Source organism: Anopheles stephensi, chromosome 2 (genome assembly GCF_013141755.1).
Source record: "Anopheles stephensi strain Indian chromosome 2, UCI_ANSTEP_V1.0, whole genome shotgun sequence".
In the NCBI taxonomy this organism is placed as follows: Eukaryota; Metazoa; Arthropoda; class Insecta; order Diptera; family Culicidae; genus Anopheles; species Anopheles stephensi.
Genome location: NC_050202.1, coordinates 69,982,772 through 70,003,366, shown reverse-complemented (window position 1 = coordinate 70,003,366; position 20,595 = coordinate 69,982,772). Strand labels below are relative to the sequence as shown.

Sequence of the window (20,595 nt, the reverse complement as noted above, 5' to 3'; positions counted from 1 at the left end):
GGTCTTAAAGGAGCTCTATGCCACCGCTATCGTCGAGTTTTGGTCTGCCCCGTATTTTTACACTCTGACCCGTGGCGCTAATGGTTTCCATTACTGTGTCGTTATTTATGCCACTTTTTAATATGTTTCCTTTTGGATTGCCGCACGTCGCGCCGACAGGGATATAATGCAACCGTGCGCCCGGAACGCGAAACGACGGTGGCGAACAACACACCGGGTTTTTCTTCCGCTTCGTCCGTCCGTTCACCGAATGGGGGCAGATGTGTTCTTAGAAGACACTTAAGAATTCTCGCCAGGCGAAACCGTCCAATAATCATACCCCACACAACCATCTCACGACCATTACGCTGTTCCTCACGCAATTCATTACCACGTTCGCCGCGCTCCAAACGTGGCCAAATGCATTCCCACATTCTTTGCCAGCCTGTCGCTCGTTCGCCCTTTTTGTGTGCTGTTCCCGTGGTCCTTTCGTGGACGGGGTATAAGATTCCACCGACTTCACTAACTTCCTGGTGTTGGTTGCTTCCTGTTGTTGTCCTTCATGTGATACGCGTTCCGTAACCTGGGTCCTTTTGTAGTTATTATTATATCGTACCGAACCCGGACCTTGGTTAGCTTGACGCTCGCTAGCTGACGTCCCCTCAAAGCGAATGGGCGTTCCCAGCTGCCGGGGATGATGGGTAGTGCGGGTAGTGTTGTCTGTAATTGTTCTAACAACCGACCGTCCATCAGGACGCTTGTGGGTCCACGTTGGGTTTATCACACCATCGACCCTACCGATACCATTCCGTCCCAAACGCTGTGCACTCGCGCGGTTTTAATCAAGACATTTCTAACATTTTCCATTTTCTTTTCTCTTCTCTTGGACATTTCTTCCCACTGCTGCCCACCTGGCCCGCTAATAAATGGATATTTATAACCAGCGACGATGCGAAATGGCACCGACGGAACGCTCATCCATCCGGGCGTGGTCGAGGATGACTCCGGTAAGGTCGGCGTAATCGCTATATGCATCCTGTTTGCGTTGGCCTTCCTCGTCGGATCGGTAAGTGAATTTGGTTTCCCTAACAAAGCTTCAAGCGGCTAGTACCCATTACCGGACGTTTTATTCCTGAGTTTTTTTTTCTTTTTATATCTTTTGTAAAACTATTTTCTCAACTTTTTCTCGTTGATGGAAAATTTTCAATTTCAATGTAATGAGTTCAATTTTCTTAGTTATCTGTTTCGCATCCCCTCTTTTGCAACCGTTCGTTTAAAATTCCATTTAATTATTTTCTACCGGCCCCTCCGCAGCAATGCTTTCAAAAATCAAACCTTAGAAATTTTCTTTCAATAATCAGATAAGGCTACTGGATAACTATTTATTTTCTTACCCATTTTCTTCGTTCTGTTTTGGCTAGATTGTGCTCTGTTTATATCGCTACTACAATCACGCACGCTCGACCACGATGAACTTCGACAATCCGGTGTACCGAAAAACTACCGAGGACCAGTTCAGCCTGGAGAAGAACATGCAGAGCCGCATGTACCCGAGCACCGTTGGCGAAGAGGTAAGAGCGCTAGCCCGCGACTACACCGTCTGCATTAGATAAGGTGATCCGTTCGGCTACTGGCGGGAAAATGGTGGCGAAAGGTGAGCCGTGTCCCCGTCTGTGCAAATCACCTGCGATTTAATAAAACGGATATCCTCGATCGTCGGTGAGAGGGGGATCGAGAGAAAAAAAGGGACAACACAGCACAAGGCATTAGGTTAAACGTTAGCGCAAACTATCTCACCGGTGTCACGAGTAGCGAGTGGGTCGTAATTTTTGTAAAAGCAAAACACTTCGAGGGAATGGATCGGTGGAGTCCGGCGCTGTGGTCCGTGTGCTGTGTGCGCCGATGTAGAGCGAGAATGGAGAAGATGGAAATGGGAACACCTAACGAAGAAGGATTACAAATCGAGCAAATTAGTGTGGTGGTGGATAATGGAATAGGATAAATGGAAAGCGTTCCGACTGGCCAGAAGGAAGCCGTCCGGGACATTTATTATTGGGCAAAGGTACAGTGGACTGTTAGAAGTGGACAGCACAAGGCTAGACAATTCTAGTAATCTTGCTAGAAGGAACAAGTATTAAAGGTAGAAACGATTTATGAACAGGCTTGGATCGATCTCGATGTTTCGATCTCGTACCAAGCGCCACGATGACGATGAGTGTTAGTCGAGTCATGGTCCTTTAACGACGCCCCACACTCTTCGGAAGATGCTTAGTAACGGTTCAGATATTTATGTAAAGTATCATTCAAGATCGGTCATTCAACATTTTATCCACACATACACACAAAGAAAAAAGCGTTATCATAAATCATAACGTGTCTGCTGCGTGTCCTCACGGGTTCGGGGGTTAATCTTTTTTCCATTGGCTCAGAGATAAGTGAAGTGTTTGCTAAGGAACGGTTAATATGCTAGAAACGCCCCAAAAAAAAACTGCTCTAATTAAATCCTCCGGTTCGCCCGGTCACATTTGTCTCGTCGGCGGCGAGTCTTCAGGGTGAGCTCGCATGTGCGGCTCATACGGCTCATAAACTCTTTCTGTAAAGTGAGCAGGAAAAGGGTGCAAAAAACCCACTTTAAAATTTCATTTCATTCGTCCCCAAAAGAGTTGTTGTAGCTGGGATGGGCAAAACAAAAAAATGGCAGGGCATCTACTGCTGCTGGATCCAAGCATATGGGTGAATATGAGCAGATATTAACCTGATTAAATCCTTGGTGCTTGGTTCGGTCGTGCAGAACCACGTGGTACTAGGTCGTTGTGATGAGGAGGTACACAGAAGGACATAACTAAAACACTAACTAAAAGTTTTTTGTTTGCACAAAGCTTTTGCCTCGCTGCTGTATATTCATTTGCCACGTTTTTTTTGATCAACCGTCATACCTAGAGTAAACATTAGGGGCAGTCACGGGTTTTCGCCGGGCTTTTTCCTAACGTGTGGTGTGTCCCGCAAACCATACGGTCGGGCCATACCGGTACCCAACCCAACAACCCGCACACACACACACTCATTCATTCGATTTAGAGTCTAGAATCTGCTTTGTGTGAAAAGCGACACCGTAAGGAACCACTTGGGGGTGAATAAGTGTTTGGGGTCAGTGTCGTGTCGAAAGTGCCCACCCCCACCTTCCAGTATTCCAGCTTCCTGGGTTCACAGGGAAAAGTCCATCGAACAACAACAACAACAACAACAATAACATAGTTAAAAAAAGACCATCCGTATACGTTGTATGCGGTACAACGTTTCAGGCTATGGACTCCAAACTTTTATATCCCCAACTCTTACCGATTCTGCCCTCACTGTGTTTGAGTTTAAGTTGTGACAGTGTGTGGTGTTGTGGAGCATGGTATTAGTTCTTTTTTATTCCGTTCGTTCCTGTGCGTGTGTGTGTGTGTGTGTTCCGCATCCTAGATGCTGTCCTCGCCCTGCTGGACCGACATGAATTATTCACAGCCGTGGAGGCGCACAGATGGATAATAAAATAAGCTAACCGACGAGATATAAGTTTTAAGCAAACAGTCACTCCGAGCATTCTACGGACCAACTTTTTGGACGCTTTCATTTATTTTGGGTTTTGTTTTCGGAGGGTGTTGCTGTTTGGATTGTTTTTTTTTTTCTTGTTTTGCGAACATGATTAGAACTATGCTTCGCACTTCGGTCAATTAGGTGGGAAACTTTGCATTTGAAGCACAGTAGCTATCGTTAGGTGGCATCAAGTATAAATTGACACACTTCCCATTACGTCGTCCCACGATTCAGTCCGCTCCAAAGTACTATAACGTGAGCCATCTTTCTGTGAAAAAAGTTGCAGCGAAACGTGTGCAACAAAACAGGTAAATAATGAAGGAAGAAACACATGGAAAAAAGAAGGCGACCGGCAGGTGTTGGAGCCTGATTTGTGATTTGCAAAACAGAAAACCTCACCCTCACACTCTGTTGGAGTGTTTTCGTCTGGAAGCTTCAGTATCTCCTCGTAAATTTTTTTCTACAGTTTTCTTTTGTGTTTTTCCGCGGATCCGAATAGTGTCACCCGGAGGTAATGTTGAGTCTGGGCTAAAAATCTGTCCGTTGCACCTCCCGGCCAGTACATGTACAAATGTGGACAGGTCTCGCGATTCACGAAACGCTTTTCCACTTTCTATTTATATCCGGATGGCAAACAGCGGCGAAGGCACCAGGGACTTGACTTGCATGACTTGCTGGCAGCGAATTCGCATGTTGGCCTCGTCCAGAATTCTTCACGCCCTTCCACTCAAATCGGACCGGATACCGAATGCGGGAGGGGAGAAGAAAATTAGAAGCATGAAAACGGAAAGCTTGACTTCAGAATGCATTTGTGTGTGCTTCTTTATGTGCTGAAGGATTTCTGCACTGCTGTGAGTCCCGCTATTCGGACGTCTAAAGTGGCTTCTAATGCGCCTTTTGCCAGGATTCAGGCAGCAAGAGCAGCTGTGAGTGAGCTAAGCTGATTTTGCTGGCAAAAGACGCCCGGCCAGCCCCACGGGAATCTGGCTGGGCTGGCTGTGTTTTTGTGCATTGTACGGTTTTATTTCCTTATTCGCACAAAATGCACTCAAAACCGGAGAGGGATGGGGGGGGGGGGGGGGGGGGTGGCAGACTGTTTGTGATGGTGGGAGCTGGGCACTAAGAAAGGATTAAAAACTATCTACCCGTCCCGACATCCATTTTTCAGTGCTTTCTACGCTTATTTCTGATGCTGGAAAATAGAGGAAAAGAGAGAGAGAGAGCGAATGCTCATGGAATTGAGATGGAAAAAAGGGCGATTCCCTTCACACAACAGACCTTCGAACAGATACGATTCTGAGCAACAAAAGTCGAGCGTGATGTGAAAGCTCAGCCATTCTTTTTTTTTTGGTGCAGCATCAGATTTAACTGTAGATTAGGCAGCGTGGGTTGAGGAACAAATTACAAACAAAAGTACACTGCTGGTAGATATTGGTATAAACACTGAGCCCTCTTTTTGGGACTAATCTGTGCAATAGTTTGCTTACAGGTCAAGCATAATTATTTGAACATTTCTAGGGCGATAAGTGTGATTCTGACCTTGGCGCTCCAGGAGCGGATCTTTACGTGGTGCTGAGGTGGCCGTCATGAAGAGCTTCGAAAGGACCCTAACTGTTTCAGAAACGGGCCTAAATCCTATAATAAACTCATCGGAATTCCATTCGTTCCTTTATAACTCCAAAAAACTAGCATGGAGGAACGCAAAAGTCATGCATGACATTGCATGGCATTTAAGGCAGGCTAATAACTTTCATTCGTGGAACTTAGCCTCGCTCCCCTAAACACCACAACAAAGTTCGCATGAGATTACAAGAAAAAGCTCAATTTTAAAATAGGACATGGTCGAATGTCAATGGCAGATTAAACTTTCTGATTGAAACCAGCACAATAGAGGTGTTACTTTAAGCACCAAATACCATTACCATGTGCAACAGGTACCGGTGCTCAGCTGCGAGAACTTACAGTTGATACATTTTACCGGGGAATCCGCTAAATGATACGTTTACACAATTTTCCGAGAATGTCCGGGGGTTGGAAAAGGATTTGTTTTAATATGACAATGCCCGGTGTTATGATGACTTCAAAATTGTTTTTTTTTTTAATGAATATGAATAGGTTGCAAATAGCATTTCCAGATCAAAAGGCTTAACTTTTAGCTGAAGACTTTATGGTTTGTGAACTTAAATGAAGATAAATTCGAATTATTGAAATTATCACCTCAAAAAGCAGTGTTTGTCAATCAGATTTTAATCCAGAAATTAAGCAAGGTTTTTGAACAACGTCCATAGTAAATAAGTTATTTTCAAAGTCCTTGCACTTATGTCCATCAGGGAAGAGCAAAAGACTAGAGGACGTGCTGCAGATTTCGTTTAAACTCATGAGAGATCCTGACTGCATCCAGAGCTGGATATTAATCTCGGTACATCTTAGCATCCAATTCATCCACCCAAAAAGAAATCAAGATGAGCAGAATTTTATATAAAATTGTTCATTTCAATCAGAAATTCATATTCCTTCGCCCGACGCAGATATAAAGGCATCCAACGAGCAGGAATTACTTAACATCAAAAGCAAAAAGGGACATGAAGGTGAACGCCGGTCAGCATCTTGAAGCATGCCCTAACCCCCTTTTCTTCGTGGTCTAAAATGCTAAAACGTGACGGACTCCCTGTACACTACTACATATTCCGGGTTTTGATTCAACAACATTTGCTCTCTTTCTTCTCTTTCTCCAAACTTCTTTCTTCCACACTCTTGCTCTCTCTCTCTCTCGCGCGCGCACTACTACGCTAATGTATGTAATCTCATGGTCGTTTACATCGTGATTGCCTTCCATATCCTTCCCCGAAATGATTTGCCAAAAACCAAAACCAAAAACTGATTCGATTAACGATCCTTTTGCCAAAAAAACCTTCCAACCCGAATTCGATTAACATTATCTAACCGTGTCCCCGTTGGGTTACAATACAACAAAAAATTCAAAAAAACCCTAGATAAATACATTTCACTACCGCACTTGAAGTGTTTGCCAAAGTAGCTTAGCTGAAAATTAAAGTTCTGTCGTAGGGTGGAGGTGGTGGTGGTGTTTTGTATTATGTGTGTGCGTGTGCGTCTGTGTCTGACACACGGAGTAGGGAGATAATGCAAAGATAAGCAACCGGCAGCCATACAAAGGGCCATCGGAAAAGCGTGTGAAAAGAGAGAGAGTGAAGGAAAATGCAACACACCTTCAAGCTTCAGAAGCTCTGCAAAAATCGTATCGTCAGCGCATCTCATCAGCGTGGCGGTGCATCCACCGGACGTGGTTTCGAACATCCCATCCATCCACCCTCCAAAGAGCGCACTACGTACTTGTACTAAAAACCGCAGCAAACGTGTCCTTCATCAACGCTTTTCACCGTCCACACACACACACACTCAAAAGCGCGCGCAATGAAGCACATTAGTTCTACACTCACACGCCACGAAGCGTCATAACTGTGCACCACCCATCATCAAATGGCCATCGTCACCGTGGGCCACTGAGGAAAACCCCAACCGACCGACAGACCAACGCAACTTTCGAATCATAAAATGTACAAACGAAAACAACGCGCGAGAATGCGAGATGGTTGTTTGAACGTTTACGACCCGCACACGCGGAAGGTAAGGCCGCCGGGGTACAATCGAAGCCTGGTTCTGTTCGTTGTCGTTCGTTGGAAAAACTGCAGTATAGCATTGTCTTGCTAGTTTTTCTTTTTATCGTCGGCATGTTTCGGTTCAGAAAATGCATGCACCGGTGTCGGTGTGTAGTACGTTTAGTTAGGTTGATGTATTTATTACTTTTTTTGTATTATTATATGTTTTGCATGTTACTTTTGCAAATGTATTTTTTTTTCTATGCCTCTCTCTCTCGGTTCCATTTACGGTGGACCATTTATAACGCTTCAGTTTTTAGGTTTAGATACGCGTACTAGTTCGGTTCCATGTTTTGTCCTCGAAAGTTAGTGTGTTTAACTTTCTCTTTCTGTCTCTGTAATTTCAAGCTCCAAGCCAGGGTTACCATATGGTAGATTTTGATACAAGATTTTCCGAATTCTGATTAATATTAGATGGAATAGAAGGAATTTCCCGAACCCTAGTATGGAAAATTTTGTACTGATGTATGGGTTTGTTGAAGCTATTTTTATTGATGAGCTATTATGTTACATCGACATAAAAGTTCGACCAATGCGTCAGAGTTAAATTAAAATCGGAGTCCAAGGAGACATCTTGGGACATCCCAGAAAAATAATTTCGAAGTATTCTATAAAACGTTATGCATTCTCTAGAAATTAGTAGTTGATGGACTGGACGCCAGCAGACGCTTTCTGCGGTTGAACTAACTGCAATAGGTCCTGCCTTGTGAAGACCGGCACCACAACTGTATCTACTATTGCACCACTTCAATCACTTCATTGGAGACATTTAAGTAACTGCTTGAAGTTATCTGTTTCGAGGAGTCTTGATGTATAGTCAAAATTTACTGGGTGATTCAAAATCATATAGTTACCAAGACGGGATGAATTTTTGTTCCTAAATTTTAAATGCTAATCTCGTCAGATTTTTCTTGGGAGTATTCTGTTTAAATTCTGTTAAATATTTAATAAAAGCAGGTCACGACAGCTTACAAAATTTGTAAAACCCTGCTAAAAGCCACGCGTCCTTCAAACGAACATTCTGAAGGTTAAAACGGTTAAAACCGAAACTGCATGCAACGGCCGTAAAAAAAAGCTCAGGCAACTGTATAAAAACTATAACTGTCGTCCTGCAACACATGGCGTACCAGTTAAACCACTTTCGGTTTGTTGTTTCCAAGTGTTCCATTCCGTTCCTAGGAGTTGTTCTTCTAGCTATTTACAGTTTATTTTTGAATGTTCCGCATGTATGTTAAGAATTGTATTTATTATTGATTATATTTTTGCTCTCCAATTTATTTAGATTATTTATTAAGCGTTCATTGCAAGGAATTGTTTTTAATAATGTATTAATCTCCCCTTTTTATCTTCTCCACCATTCCACTCCACAGGCACAGGAACCGCTCACCCGACCGGCCACCAACGATTATGTCTAATAGATACCAAAAAAAACAAAAGACTCGTTGGTCCACGTACCACACGCAAAGCAAGCCAACCAACACGCTCAAGAAGTGATTTTACAACAACATCAAAACCAATGGCGCTACATGGATGGGTCACTACAGCAGAATAGATATTACCGGTGCAGCAGCAGCATAATCATTACAGCAAAAGCAGTCGAACGCACCAGCCGGAAAACAACGCCCGTCTGGGTGGAAACGAGCTGGCGACATTTGTCATTCGAAGTCAAAGTGTCGTGCATGTGCAATATATTATTTAATAGGTAGTAGACAAAGTTCAGTGGATCATAATTCAAATTTGAGCAGATTCTTAACAGTTAAACTTAGATACAGGCACAACAAACTACAGACACTCACAGAGATAACTATAGAAGGTCAGGGAATGAACCACAGCCCGCCGGTAAATACTCATCGAGTATAGCAAAAAAAGCTTCATTTCATTTTCTTCTTTCCGGAAGATCCCCAGAGGATTCAGGTGGGATAACATCAGCAAAATTTAAACTTTCCCTGCAAACACATTTAGGTAGTCTTCAGATGAATCCCCCCCACATACATACAGATGTATGCAATACGCTTCAGTGATGGTGGAAAATGACTGCTATTAGTATGATTGTACGCGGGAAAATTTAAAAGGGAAAACAAGCCGTTACACTTTTCCTGTTTGTTTTTGTATAATACTCCATCGTGTGTGTGTGTATGTGTACATGATAACTAATTGTTTGCTGGAACTGAAAACCATCCAAAAGCTCATCCTAAACACAGCGCCTAAATTTATGCAAACCTGTTCTTTTTTAAACGATTGCATACTACACATCGGGGAAAAATGCGAATCGGTGAAATGATACGAATGAAAGGGATAGATGTAAATCATTTTTTCGAATTGCTTAATGTCCTAAATTTGTTTTGTAGCTTTAAGTAGTGGAAAGTGTCAACCCAGATCCAGTTGTGCTACTGTGGGATACACGGATAGGGCAGAGTTTATTAGGTAACCACTGTTAAGCTGCTTCGTTTATTGTAATTCAAAACAAAATTACGGTTAACGGCAGGTTTTTTGGCTTCTTCACTGTTGGTTTAGGGCAAATTAGAGAAGAAAAAAGACGTGTGACGATTGTTTAATGTTATGTTTCCCAAAATTACACACATACGGAAAAAATGGATAGGATTTAAGGGACTCCTAGTACTATGGTAGACTGAAAAGTGGGTAAACAGTGCGTCATGATGCACATGCAACATTGGCCATGCTGTGTCATCGAAAACCATCGGAAACGGAACAATTTTTGCGAACCGTGAATGGCAGGCGATATTCACGGCGGGAAAATTAAATATCTAATTGTAAATACACCAAGCCCAAGTTTCGTTATGTAGTTTAATTTTGTTTGTTTTTTCTCTCACTCATTTGAATCCTTTTCCCCCTTTTTAAATACTTTAGTTTGGATGACATCATTTTCTCCGCATTCATAGTCCTTTGTTTTCCTTTTGTTTCGTTCTTTCCACATTTTTCCTCACACTTCACACAACCAACCAATGTAGCACAATTTGCAGCGTAGATAGTGAAATTTTCCTTCCATAAAATTAAACCGAATCACATTGTAAAACTCCTATCGGGGTGATGATGTTCCTGTTTTGGTGGTGTTTGCAAATCGAGCCAAACCCCTGTTAGCGCCTCGTTGCGATAGAATTTAAACAAAACTGCGAGCAAACTGCGAGCAAACGCAGAAAAGAGTAGCAATCTGGCCGTTTGTCCCCAGTTTGTACTTGTTCCAGCCAATCTTTGTTGCGTCCTAATCCCATTCTAGCAATATGTAACGTTTATTAGCTTTTGCACACAACAAGTGTAACAAAATGTTTCCGCAACTACTACTTCTACTACCAACTAAGTTCTTCCTATGCAGATCGTTAGAAAATATTGAGACAAAGAGGAAAGTGCTAGTGGATGTGGAAAATTTGTAAGAAATCAATTAGCGAGCTAGGAGAGGAATTAGGATTATTAGGCGTTCGGTTTTTTGCTCAGATATTTCCCATTCTTAACCCAACGGCACCGAAGCGTGTGTCCGGGTTGCATAGACATTTGCTCAAACTGAAAACGTAGTGACATTTTTGGATGCGGTGGAAAGCAGATTGCACAGAAGGAGGGTTCCAATGTGGTGCATCTTACACTAGCATAAGCATAGCATAAAGTAAAGCAACAAAAAATTGCCCCAAACAACAGAGCAAAGAACGTTCGCCAAACAACAAGAGAGAGACTCTGCTCTGGTACTAAATAAGGCCAAATACTTTTTACACTTACAGAAGCTAACACCGACAGCTTACACAAATGGTGATTTAATTCGAATTCCTAGCGCAACGGTTAGCCAAAACACAAAACCAATAATCCATCCAACAAACCCCACAGTGGTGGCCTGGTAACACTACACTCTGTCTCCTATTATCGGCTTTTTGTGATTACATTGCAGTCCGTTCGGTGAGGTTCGTTATGGAGGGCGGCAGAGCAAAACCCAGTATGCGAGGTAGAGCGAAAAAGAAGTGTTATAGAAAATGAGAGATTTTTAATTACATAGAAGCAGAAAAAATGAACGAGAACCATCGTTTATAGTTAACTAATAACTAATTTATGCTAATTTTAGATCCCATTTTTCTAGACACCCTACCTACAAAAAAAAAAACTCAAGCGCAAGGGAACAAAATGGAGTGAAGCGAAAAGATGCAGCCAAAATTTGGGAGTTACTAACTTTACTGAAAACGCTCAAACATTAAGCAAACCGACAGCGTGAACCCTTGAGAACATTTAAAAATACCGAAGGCTACGCGAACTACTACTGCAAAACTACTGTACTGGTCAATGCATAAATGTAGTAAAAGTTTTTTCCACCTTCATTCACTCCAAATCAACCAAGTCAACGGAAGCGAACAAAAACCATACAAATTCAATATAACTAAATTTACACCCACTTCACAGATTTAATGTAATACGTAAGATATAAATAGAGGTGGTTTAAACAAACAACAAAACGATTAAACCATGATAACAAAAAGCAAGGCTCAACATTGGCAATTAAAGTAAAACAAAAGACGAACGAAAAGTAAAAACAAAAAAAAAACTAGATACAAAACAAACAAAAAAAACTGTAAATATAATACGTTTGCAAGAGCATGATAATGGCGGTACCACGGAACCACACTACAAAACCAGTTCAATCAAGAACACTTCAAAAATGTCCACCAAACCATCTAAGCGTAAGGGTTCAAACATCAGTCCACGTGTGACGGATGGAAGAACCTTGTGTCCTGGTAAATATTTCGATTTTATTTTTGAGGGGATGGAGCCTTTTGTTCGATGTAAAAATTAAATAAAACAAACAAACAAGTGACAAAAGTTGAATTGATGGTGGTAAACGCGATTGGGCGATGAATTCAGTGTATTCGATGTTTCGATGGAACTAACACAATCCTTTTCGAAATACGGAGTCAGCAAGGGGAGATTTTTTTTTGTCACTCACATACTTCAGCATATACACATTTCTTTAACTCAATCAGTAAGCAAAGGCCGTGAATGCTTGCAGCTGCTCAAAGCAGCATGGCACACGGTCATCAACGGGCAACACAGCATAGGGCAGAAAGACACAACGGTAGAGATAAGCAAGCGAGCAAGCGAGCAAACAAGCAAGGAAACAAAGTTAATTATCGGTTTTGTACATACAGATATACAGATTAATATAGCAAAAACAAAGAAGGAAAAAGGATTTAATCTTAGTTATATATACATCTTAACGCTTAAGGGTTCGACGGTCGTTCAAGAAGGTGCAAAAGGCGGGATGGATGGTGGAAAGTTTGTGCTTGGGAAAAGTTTTGGCAAGCGAAACTGCAAGCTCAAAATGATGTGGTAAAGAGATTGAAACTATGTACTATAATAAATAAAATAAAAAACAAAGACAAACAAACAAACCGGAAGATTTGTGGTAGTTTGTCTGGTTTGGTATTCATTAGTTCTGAGATTCTCCTACGTAGAAGCTGCTTACCAAAATGGATCAAACCGATGACACAAAACATCGAACTGGAGGAAACTGGCTGATGGCCTGAGGAAACTGCTCTGATTTAGATTACCCAGGCTCGGTGGTTTTGTCATGTCATGAGAATGGCACCGGACGAACCAGGTCATAGAATCTTTTCAGACTGTCCACATTGATAAAGACGGTGCGGATGAATTGAGATAAAGTGATGACGTCAATAGGCAACACTGCAGATCGGATGCGGAGCCTGATAGGTAAGCAAGTAACTAAATATACCAAATTTGAAGCTAATATTAATCAAGAGAACGTTTGCCAGATCTGCTGTATGATAAATCTTAAGAAGAGCTGTTCTTTCACCTTTTTCTAGATTAACCGTGTTCTAAAGATCGAATTATTCAAGTACAAAATGCAAATGAATAGCCTTTTCTCTTATTAAAAAAGTATTCAATTCACTACATAACAATAATATCCTGTACTGAGTTGGGATGCAATGACTAATTACGAGATATTTTCGTTGTATTACATTTTGGAGGAAATGAGGTTGTTTAGGAATGCATTTTATTTCGTTTTAAGTCTTAATATTTTTTAAATCTTTAAATTTATTGCATACCGGTCATCACATTTATGCAAATAACAGGCTCCTTTGTACAGCACTGTAAATTTCAAAATCCCAAAGCTTTACCGTAACTGTCAAGTCGAAAATTCAACATGGCGCTCGGATGAATGACACTTTAATACGCAACTCGCACATGGGCCAACCGTGTCTAGCGTTTGTTTTGACTGACGTTTCGTGAGCTGCGGCAGGTTCCTTCACCACGCACATTCGACTGTGAACCTCTGACAAGTGAACAAGTGGCCCGCACGTTCTGAAGTGACAGTTCCTTAAATTCACAAAAAAGCAAAAAGCTATTGATTTAAAAGCAACCGCCTTGATTTTGGACAAACGAGCTAAGGACATACGGATAGGATAAGTAATTAAGGATGGGGGTGGTGGACCCTGGGGGAGGCTCCCCCGGGTCATATTATGAGATCCTCGGGGAGGATCATAGAGTGATGGGGAAGAGGAAAAGGAAGATGAGAGGGGAGAAAGTAGCATTGGAAGAAATGTGTGACAACGAAGAAATATTTATGGTGGTAGAGAGTATCACAGAGGGGAAAACGTTAGCAACATTTAACCCGTTTCTATTCCGAAAGTCAGTCGAGACTGCCATTAATGGCAAACCGGTACAAACGACGCTGCTGAGGGATGGCAAAATCCTCATGAAGATGAAGAACAGAAGCGACGCCAGAAAGCTGTCAAAACTTAACCTCAATCACCCGGGCGGCACGTTGAACGTAAAAGTATACGAGCACGAATCGCTTAACCTCACAAAGGGCATTGTTAGGTGTGATGCATGTTTGTTTCTAACCGAGGAAGAACTCCTGGATGGTTTAAAGGACCAGAAAGTTACCAAGGTGGAAATTATGAAGAGGAAAAATGCTGTTGGTAAAATAGTAAATACAAGGTCGGCAATACTCACCTTCAACAGCACAGTGTTGCCCAGGAAGATCGATATCGGATACTTTACTGAAAGAGTGGAATTATACATTCCCAAACCCACTCGTTGTATGAATTGTATGCGCATTGGGCACACAAAAAAAGTCTGCTATAGAGAGAAAAAATGTGCGAAATGTAGCCAACCATTCCACGAAAAGTGTGAAAACCTAGCAAAGTGCGCAGAGTGTGGAGATGCTCATGGCACGCTTGACAAAGAATGCCCCATATATAAGGATGAGTGTGAAATCAAGAAAATACAGGTAGAAAAGAGAGTAACAATGCGCGAAGCAAGAGTCATCCGCAGGAACATTGCTCCTGTCATCCCTAGGAAGTATACCACCGTAGACTACGCCACATACACAGCCAATAAGAAAAACACCCAAACCGCACCTAATGATCACAACAACGAAGAAAACAAAGAAATTACAGCAAACAATAATGAAAATAATAATAAAATAACAGAAAATAATAATACAAAAACTAAAAATAGCACAGAAAGTACAGAAAAAAACAACACAGAAAAGGAAACAATTAATACACCACCCATGACGAAAACGATCATCATCAACACATCAGATGACGAAGATAACATCTCATCCACAAACATAGCCCCCTCGACCAACTCAGGAGTTATGAATAACATTAATAACACACAAAATAATGAAGAAAATATACCATTCAAAGCAATGACAAAAGAACAAAGAAAGGAGTATGCAGCCAAACGATTCAGAGAAATAGTATAAGATACACTCTACTATTAAAATGGCTGCACAAACCAACATCAAAGTAACACAAACAAACATACAAGGACTACTAAACAACATAGACGAGCTGAAGCACATCTTAAGCAACGAAAACATTGATGTGATCTGCCTGCAAGAAACTTGGCTAGTGGATCACACTGCAAGCAAAACAAGAATAAATAATTACAATCATTTTTACCAAAACAGAGAAGATGGCTATGGTGGTTGTAGCATCTTTGTACATAAAAAATATCGAGTAGAAAGCGTACAGGTACACCCTAAGAACGAACACATGCAATCTACTGGTATCAAACTAAAAGGGCTGAATATAATGGTAATCAGCACCTATGTGAAACCCACCACACCTAAACACATATTCGCCAAATATTTCAAGCTGCTACTTCGTACGGTCAACAACACAAAAGCCATAATAACGGGTGATTTCAACGCCCATCACACAGCGTGGGGCAACCACTTCTGTGACATGAGGGGAAGAATCACGCTGGAAGAAGTTAATAGCAGCGATTTGGTACTGGTGCATAGTAAGGAACATACCTTTATAAACCCTGATGTAAATAAAAAAAATACTGCCATTGACCTAACCATCGTTACACCTAATATGGTTCTAGATGTCGAACGTAAGGTCACAAACCAACACATTGGCAACAGCGGACACAGAATAATTCACATAGCCTTAAAAAAGCCTACCAAAGTACAAACAAGATCTGTGATAAATATGGTAAGAGTAGAACAACAAATCTGTGATATAAGTAGTACCGAAAATACCACCATAGATAGCCTTAAAAATACCCTCCAGAAAATCATGAAACAAAACACCAAATCCATTGAATACACACCAAAAAGCTGGTGGAGTAAAGAGCTCCAAAGGGCTTGGGAAAAAAAGAACGAAGCTCGAAGAAATTTTAATCGCAACCGTAGTATAGAAAACTTGATTCAATCCAAAAAGGACCTAGCTAAATTCAAGTTCCTAAAAAAAGTGGAGAAGAAGAAAAACTTTGAAAAATGGTTAGATAAGGTCAACTCGGACAGCACTAGCAAAGAACTGTGGGACCTTGTGAACAAATGTCATGGAAAACCAATCAACAATAACGGCATTAATATAATAGCCGAAAGTACGGAAAATGCGAAAAAATTCCTAAAGTTAAACTTCAGCAGCCCGAAAAGGCCAAGATGGCAGTACGCTCCACAATTCATTTCAGACATCGAAATCTTGAATTTGGAGAAATGGAAAAAAATATTAGCCAATAAAAAAAACACAACACCTGGTACTGATGGTATATCATACAAAGCCCTGAAATTGCTGAATGATGAAGTGGTTCTGGTACTGATCAAAGAACTGAATAACATGTACCAAAATGGAAGGGTACCGAAAAAACTGAAAAAAATCAAGATAGTAGCAATTGGCAAAATTGGAAAAGACACAAACTGTGTAGAAAATTATAGGCCTATAGCACTTCTGTGTACATTGGTTAAAATAGTCAATTCAGCAGTCCTGCAAAATATAACACAGCACCTGGAGCAATTTAATATCCTTCCGGAAACCACATTTGGCTTCCGAAGACATAGATCCACGATGACTGTTGTAAACCTCCTGGTTCATAAAATTCTTCACAACAATGCAAAAAGAAAATACACGGGAGTAGTCTTTATAGATGTTAAAAACGCTTACAACAGCGTACTCACCCAGGAACTTCTTGAAATTCTCAGACTTGACATGATATCTGAAGAGGATATTGCATGGGTTGCAAGTTTTCTGAATAACAGAAGCCTAGAAGTAACAGTGGGAAAAGAAACAATCAAACGGATTGTTAGTAACGGTCTTCCACAAGGTGATGTGCTTTCACCAACTCTCTTTAACATCTACACGAGCAGCTGCCATGAACTAAACAACAGTAAGATCAGATTATTGCAGTATGCGGATGACTTTGCAATTATTGAAACCGGAATAACACCAAAAGCAGTTGAAACAGCGTTGCAAAGAAGCATCACATGGCTAAAAGAGCGCCTCAGCCAGCTCAATCTAGAAATCAACAGTGCCAAATCAAAAGTAATGACCTTCCCTAACAGCAAGTTCAGTATCAGAGTAAATGTAGATGGCGAAGTGATAGAGCAAACGAAAGAACACAAATTCCTGGGCTTAACGATTGACGACAAATTAAAATTCAACAAGCATCTTGACAATCAAATCGCCAAAACAACAAACAGACTAAACCCGATTAAAACTATTTGCAACAATTCTAACCACGTCAACCCAGAAAAGGCCATGCAAGTACATCGAGCCATAGTACGAGGTACTATAGAATATGGGATAGGATTTAGCCTCAATGCAAACAAGAACAAACTTCGCAGGGTTAACATCACATTAAATCAATCCTTAAGAAGAATAACCGGATGCACTAGATCAACGCCGCTCAACACGCTCCATGCCATAGCAGCAGAAAGACCTTTCCACATTCGAGCCAAATATCTCGTATGCAAACAAATAGCAAAAACAATAGCATATTCCGCACCTAACAAAGCCCTATTTTCCAAGCTAAATCATCGTCGAACCGTCAGACTATCAGAAATAGAAAAAAACTACCTAAACTTCAATGAAACTCTACAATCCATAGTCACATACCAATTCAATAATACTATCCAAAGTAGTAGTACCATAAAGATATCCACCTCAATACCCGGTTTAGAAAACTGCAAACAACGCTATAACCCCACAACAGCACGTCAGCTAAGTCTTGACTTGATTAACACCACAATTACCACCCCCACATCCATACAAGTCTACACAGATGGGAGTAAGATAGACGAAAACTGCGGTATAGGAATATACATCATCAGTGGCAGCCAAGTACTACTAAACCAATCCTATAGACTGAAAAATCCTATGTCCATATGCTCAACAGAACTGTACGCTATAAAACTTGCTCTAGACTTTGTGATCAAGGAACGATTAGATGGCCCAATTATTTTCACTGATAGTCGCGCGGCATGCCTCATTATCAAAGGAGCCTTGGAGGAATTTTACACGGACGATATAGTGTCGGAAATCTTGAACAATGGCATAAAAGTGAACCTCAGAATACAGTGGATCCCCAGCCACGTTGGTATTGAGGGAAACGAGGTAGCGGACAGGCTTGCTAAGGAAGGGATTACAAGCAACAACACCATAAACAATAAAATACCGCTCAAAGACGCGCTAACAATTTTCGAAAACAAGGCAAAGGAGGAAGCTAACACGTGGTATAAAGAAATAAGCCAGCACAAAGGCAAAACTTTTGCGGAGTATCAAACTCGAATGGAGAAAAGAATGTGGCATCACCGACTAAAACTACCAGCTCATGGCATAAAAATGATCAACAGATTAATATCGGGACACGATCACAGTAACTACTGGTTACACAAAATGAGGGTAGTGGACAACGGCCTATGCGGTACATGTAATGTGCCGGACACGGCCAAGCATAGGGTCTTCCATTGCGAAAGATATGCCTTAGAACGAAGAAAAACAACCCACATCAACGAAGTAGCGTTCAAAAAAACATGGAAAAGAAAAGACTCATTAGGATTGATTAAAATAATCAAATTCATAAAAGACAATAGGATAAAGTTCTGAATTACATAGCTACATGAAACATAAATCGAAATCACAACCGCTCAATCCTGTGATATAAATGCAAAGAACAGTCACGCACACAAGAACGTCATAAAGCAAAACACGAACCTTCCCACAACCGAGAGACGGAAAAACAGAACAGAACAATTGTAACAACCATAGAACATCAGGACATATGGCCTCAGCAGCCGGTCCATAAATCACTAGGGGTAGTGGTAATAAGCCTCAACCACGGAGTAACTAAGGAAAGCCTAAGTTTGGATTCCTATGTGGTACCGTGGTAATACCTCGACAAAAAGAAGAAGAAGAAGCCTTCACCACGCAAAACCACGCAGGAACCTAAATAATTTGTCCCGTTTATCAAACCATTTCCTTGCTGAAATTTAGGCCTATTTGCAATAAGTGCCGTAGAAACTTACAGCCTAACGCTGCCTGCTTTGCGATAGCATCTGTGGTTCGATAGAAAACCCGTCCGGTCCCGGCAGCATCGTCGTCCTCACCATGGGTATCTTGGAAAAAATCTCGGACATCGAGAAGGAGATTGCGAAAACACAGAAAAATAAAGGTAAGCAACGCCTGTTTACGTACGCTATTGGGTAAAACCGTAACCCCTATCCTCCGTTGTTTCTGTTACGCCAGCAACCGAGTACCATCTGGGTTTGCTGAAGGCGAAACTAGCCAAGTACCGGTCACAGCTGCTGGAACCGTCGAAGAAGGGCGAAAAGGGTGATGGGTTCGATGTACTGAAGTCGGGCGACGCTCGCATTGCCCTGATCGGGTTCCCATCGGTCGGTAAATCTACGCTACTGTCGACGCTGACCAAAACGGAGAGCGAGGCAGCGAACTACGAATTCACCACGCTCACCTGCATCCCGGGTGTGATCGAGTACAAGGGGGCCAACATACAGCTGCTCGATTTGCCCGGTATTATTGAAGGTGCTGCGCAGGGCAAGGGTCGTGGTCGGCAGGTTATTGCCGTGGCGCGCACGGCCGATCTGGTGCTGATGATGCTGGACGCTACGAAACCGAACGTGCACCGCGATCTGCTTGAGTACGAGCTGGAGTCAGTCGGGTTGCGGTTGAACAAACGAAAGCCGAACATCTACTTCAAGATTAAGAAGGGTGGCGGCGTAAGCTTTAACGCGACGTGCCCACTGACGCGCTGCAACGAAAAGATGGTGCAAACGATACTGCACTCGTTCAAGATCTTTAACGCGGAAGTGCTGTTCCGAGAGGATTGTACCGAGGACGAGTTCATCGACGTGGTGTCCGGGAATCGGATCTATTTGCCGTGCATCTACGTGTACAACAAGATCGATCAGATCTCGATCGAAGAGGTGGACCGGCTTGCCCGGCAACCGTACTCGGTCGTGGTCAGCTGTAACATGCATCTCAATCTGGACTATCTGCTGGAGGTGCTGTGGGAACATTTACAGCTGATCCGGGTGTACACCAAAAAGCCGGGTGCACCGCCAGACTTTGACGACGGTCTAATTCTACGAAGGGTAAGTACATTTCAACGGTTGTTTTAACCGAAGCGGCCCAGAAGGTGGGTTTCCAAAGCGATGAATTAATAATTTGTGGTTTTTTTAATTGCAGGGTGTTACGGTGGAACACGTGTGTCACGCAATTCATCGTACGCTTGCGGCCCAGTTCAAGTATGCGCTCGTTTGGGGCACCTCGACGAAATATTCTCCCCAACGGGTGGGTATTTCGCACATCATGAACGATGAGGACGTTATTCAGGTCGTTAAAAAGTAACCCTCTTCCACAAGCAACACTTTCTGCGTCCTCCTGGTATAGAGTTGTCCCCATGATAGGGAGGTTTCTTCTTTGCAAGATAAAATAAGGCCAGACCCCCGTAAAGAATGAACTGAAACCGATTCTTTTCCGTGGTTTGCCGATTTTCTTTTTGGTTACTCGTTTAAATAAACACAAACAATAACGTAAAATTAATTTTAAATAGTACTTACCTACAATTAGAAGCGGTCCTTGCTTGGCCA

The 20,595-nt window shown here is 41.9% G+C and overlaps 2 protein-coding genes across 26 annotated transcripts in view; both read left to right on the top strand.

Annotated features, from left to right (window-relative positions):
• LOC118504572 (low-density lipoprotein receptor) overlaps nt 1–11,772 on the top strand; it is a 159,407-nt gene extending 147,635 nt beyond the window's left edge. For 23 of the 25 annotated variants that reach the window (XM_036039193.1, XM_036039194.1, XM_036039191.1 and 20 more), the window contains 3 exons: nt 924–1,045; nt 1,401–1,550; nt 8,606–10,670. In XM_036039193.1, the coding sequence (XP_035895086.1) occupies nt 924–1,045; nt 1,401–1,550; nt 8,606–8,650 (317 nt within the window). In that variant the 3' untranslated portion in view covers nt 8,651–10,670. Of the gene's footprint in view, nt 1–923; nt 1,046–1,400; nt 1,551–6,551; nt 7,204–8,605 lie in introns of all 25 variants that reach the window. The other 2 variants (XR_004905317.1, XM_036039192.1) reach the window with 2 other exon arrangements.
• A 3,207-nt stretch (nt 11,773–14,979) lies between these two features.
• LOC118504571 (developmentally-regulated GTP-binding protein 2-like) lies at nt 14,980–20,548 on the top strand. Its single transcript, XM_036039188.1, has 3 exons — nt 14,980–19,157; nt 19,232–20,097; nt 20,192–20,548. Exons 1-3 carry the CDS (start codon nt 19,094–19,096, stop codon nt 20,351–20,353), a joined length of 1,092 nt encoding a protein of 363 aa, XP_035895081.1. The 5' UTR covers nt 14,980–19,093; the 3' UTR covers nt 20,354–20,548.
• Nucleotides 20,549–20,595: the final 47 nt, after the last annotated feature.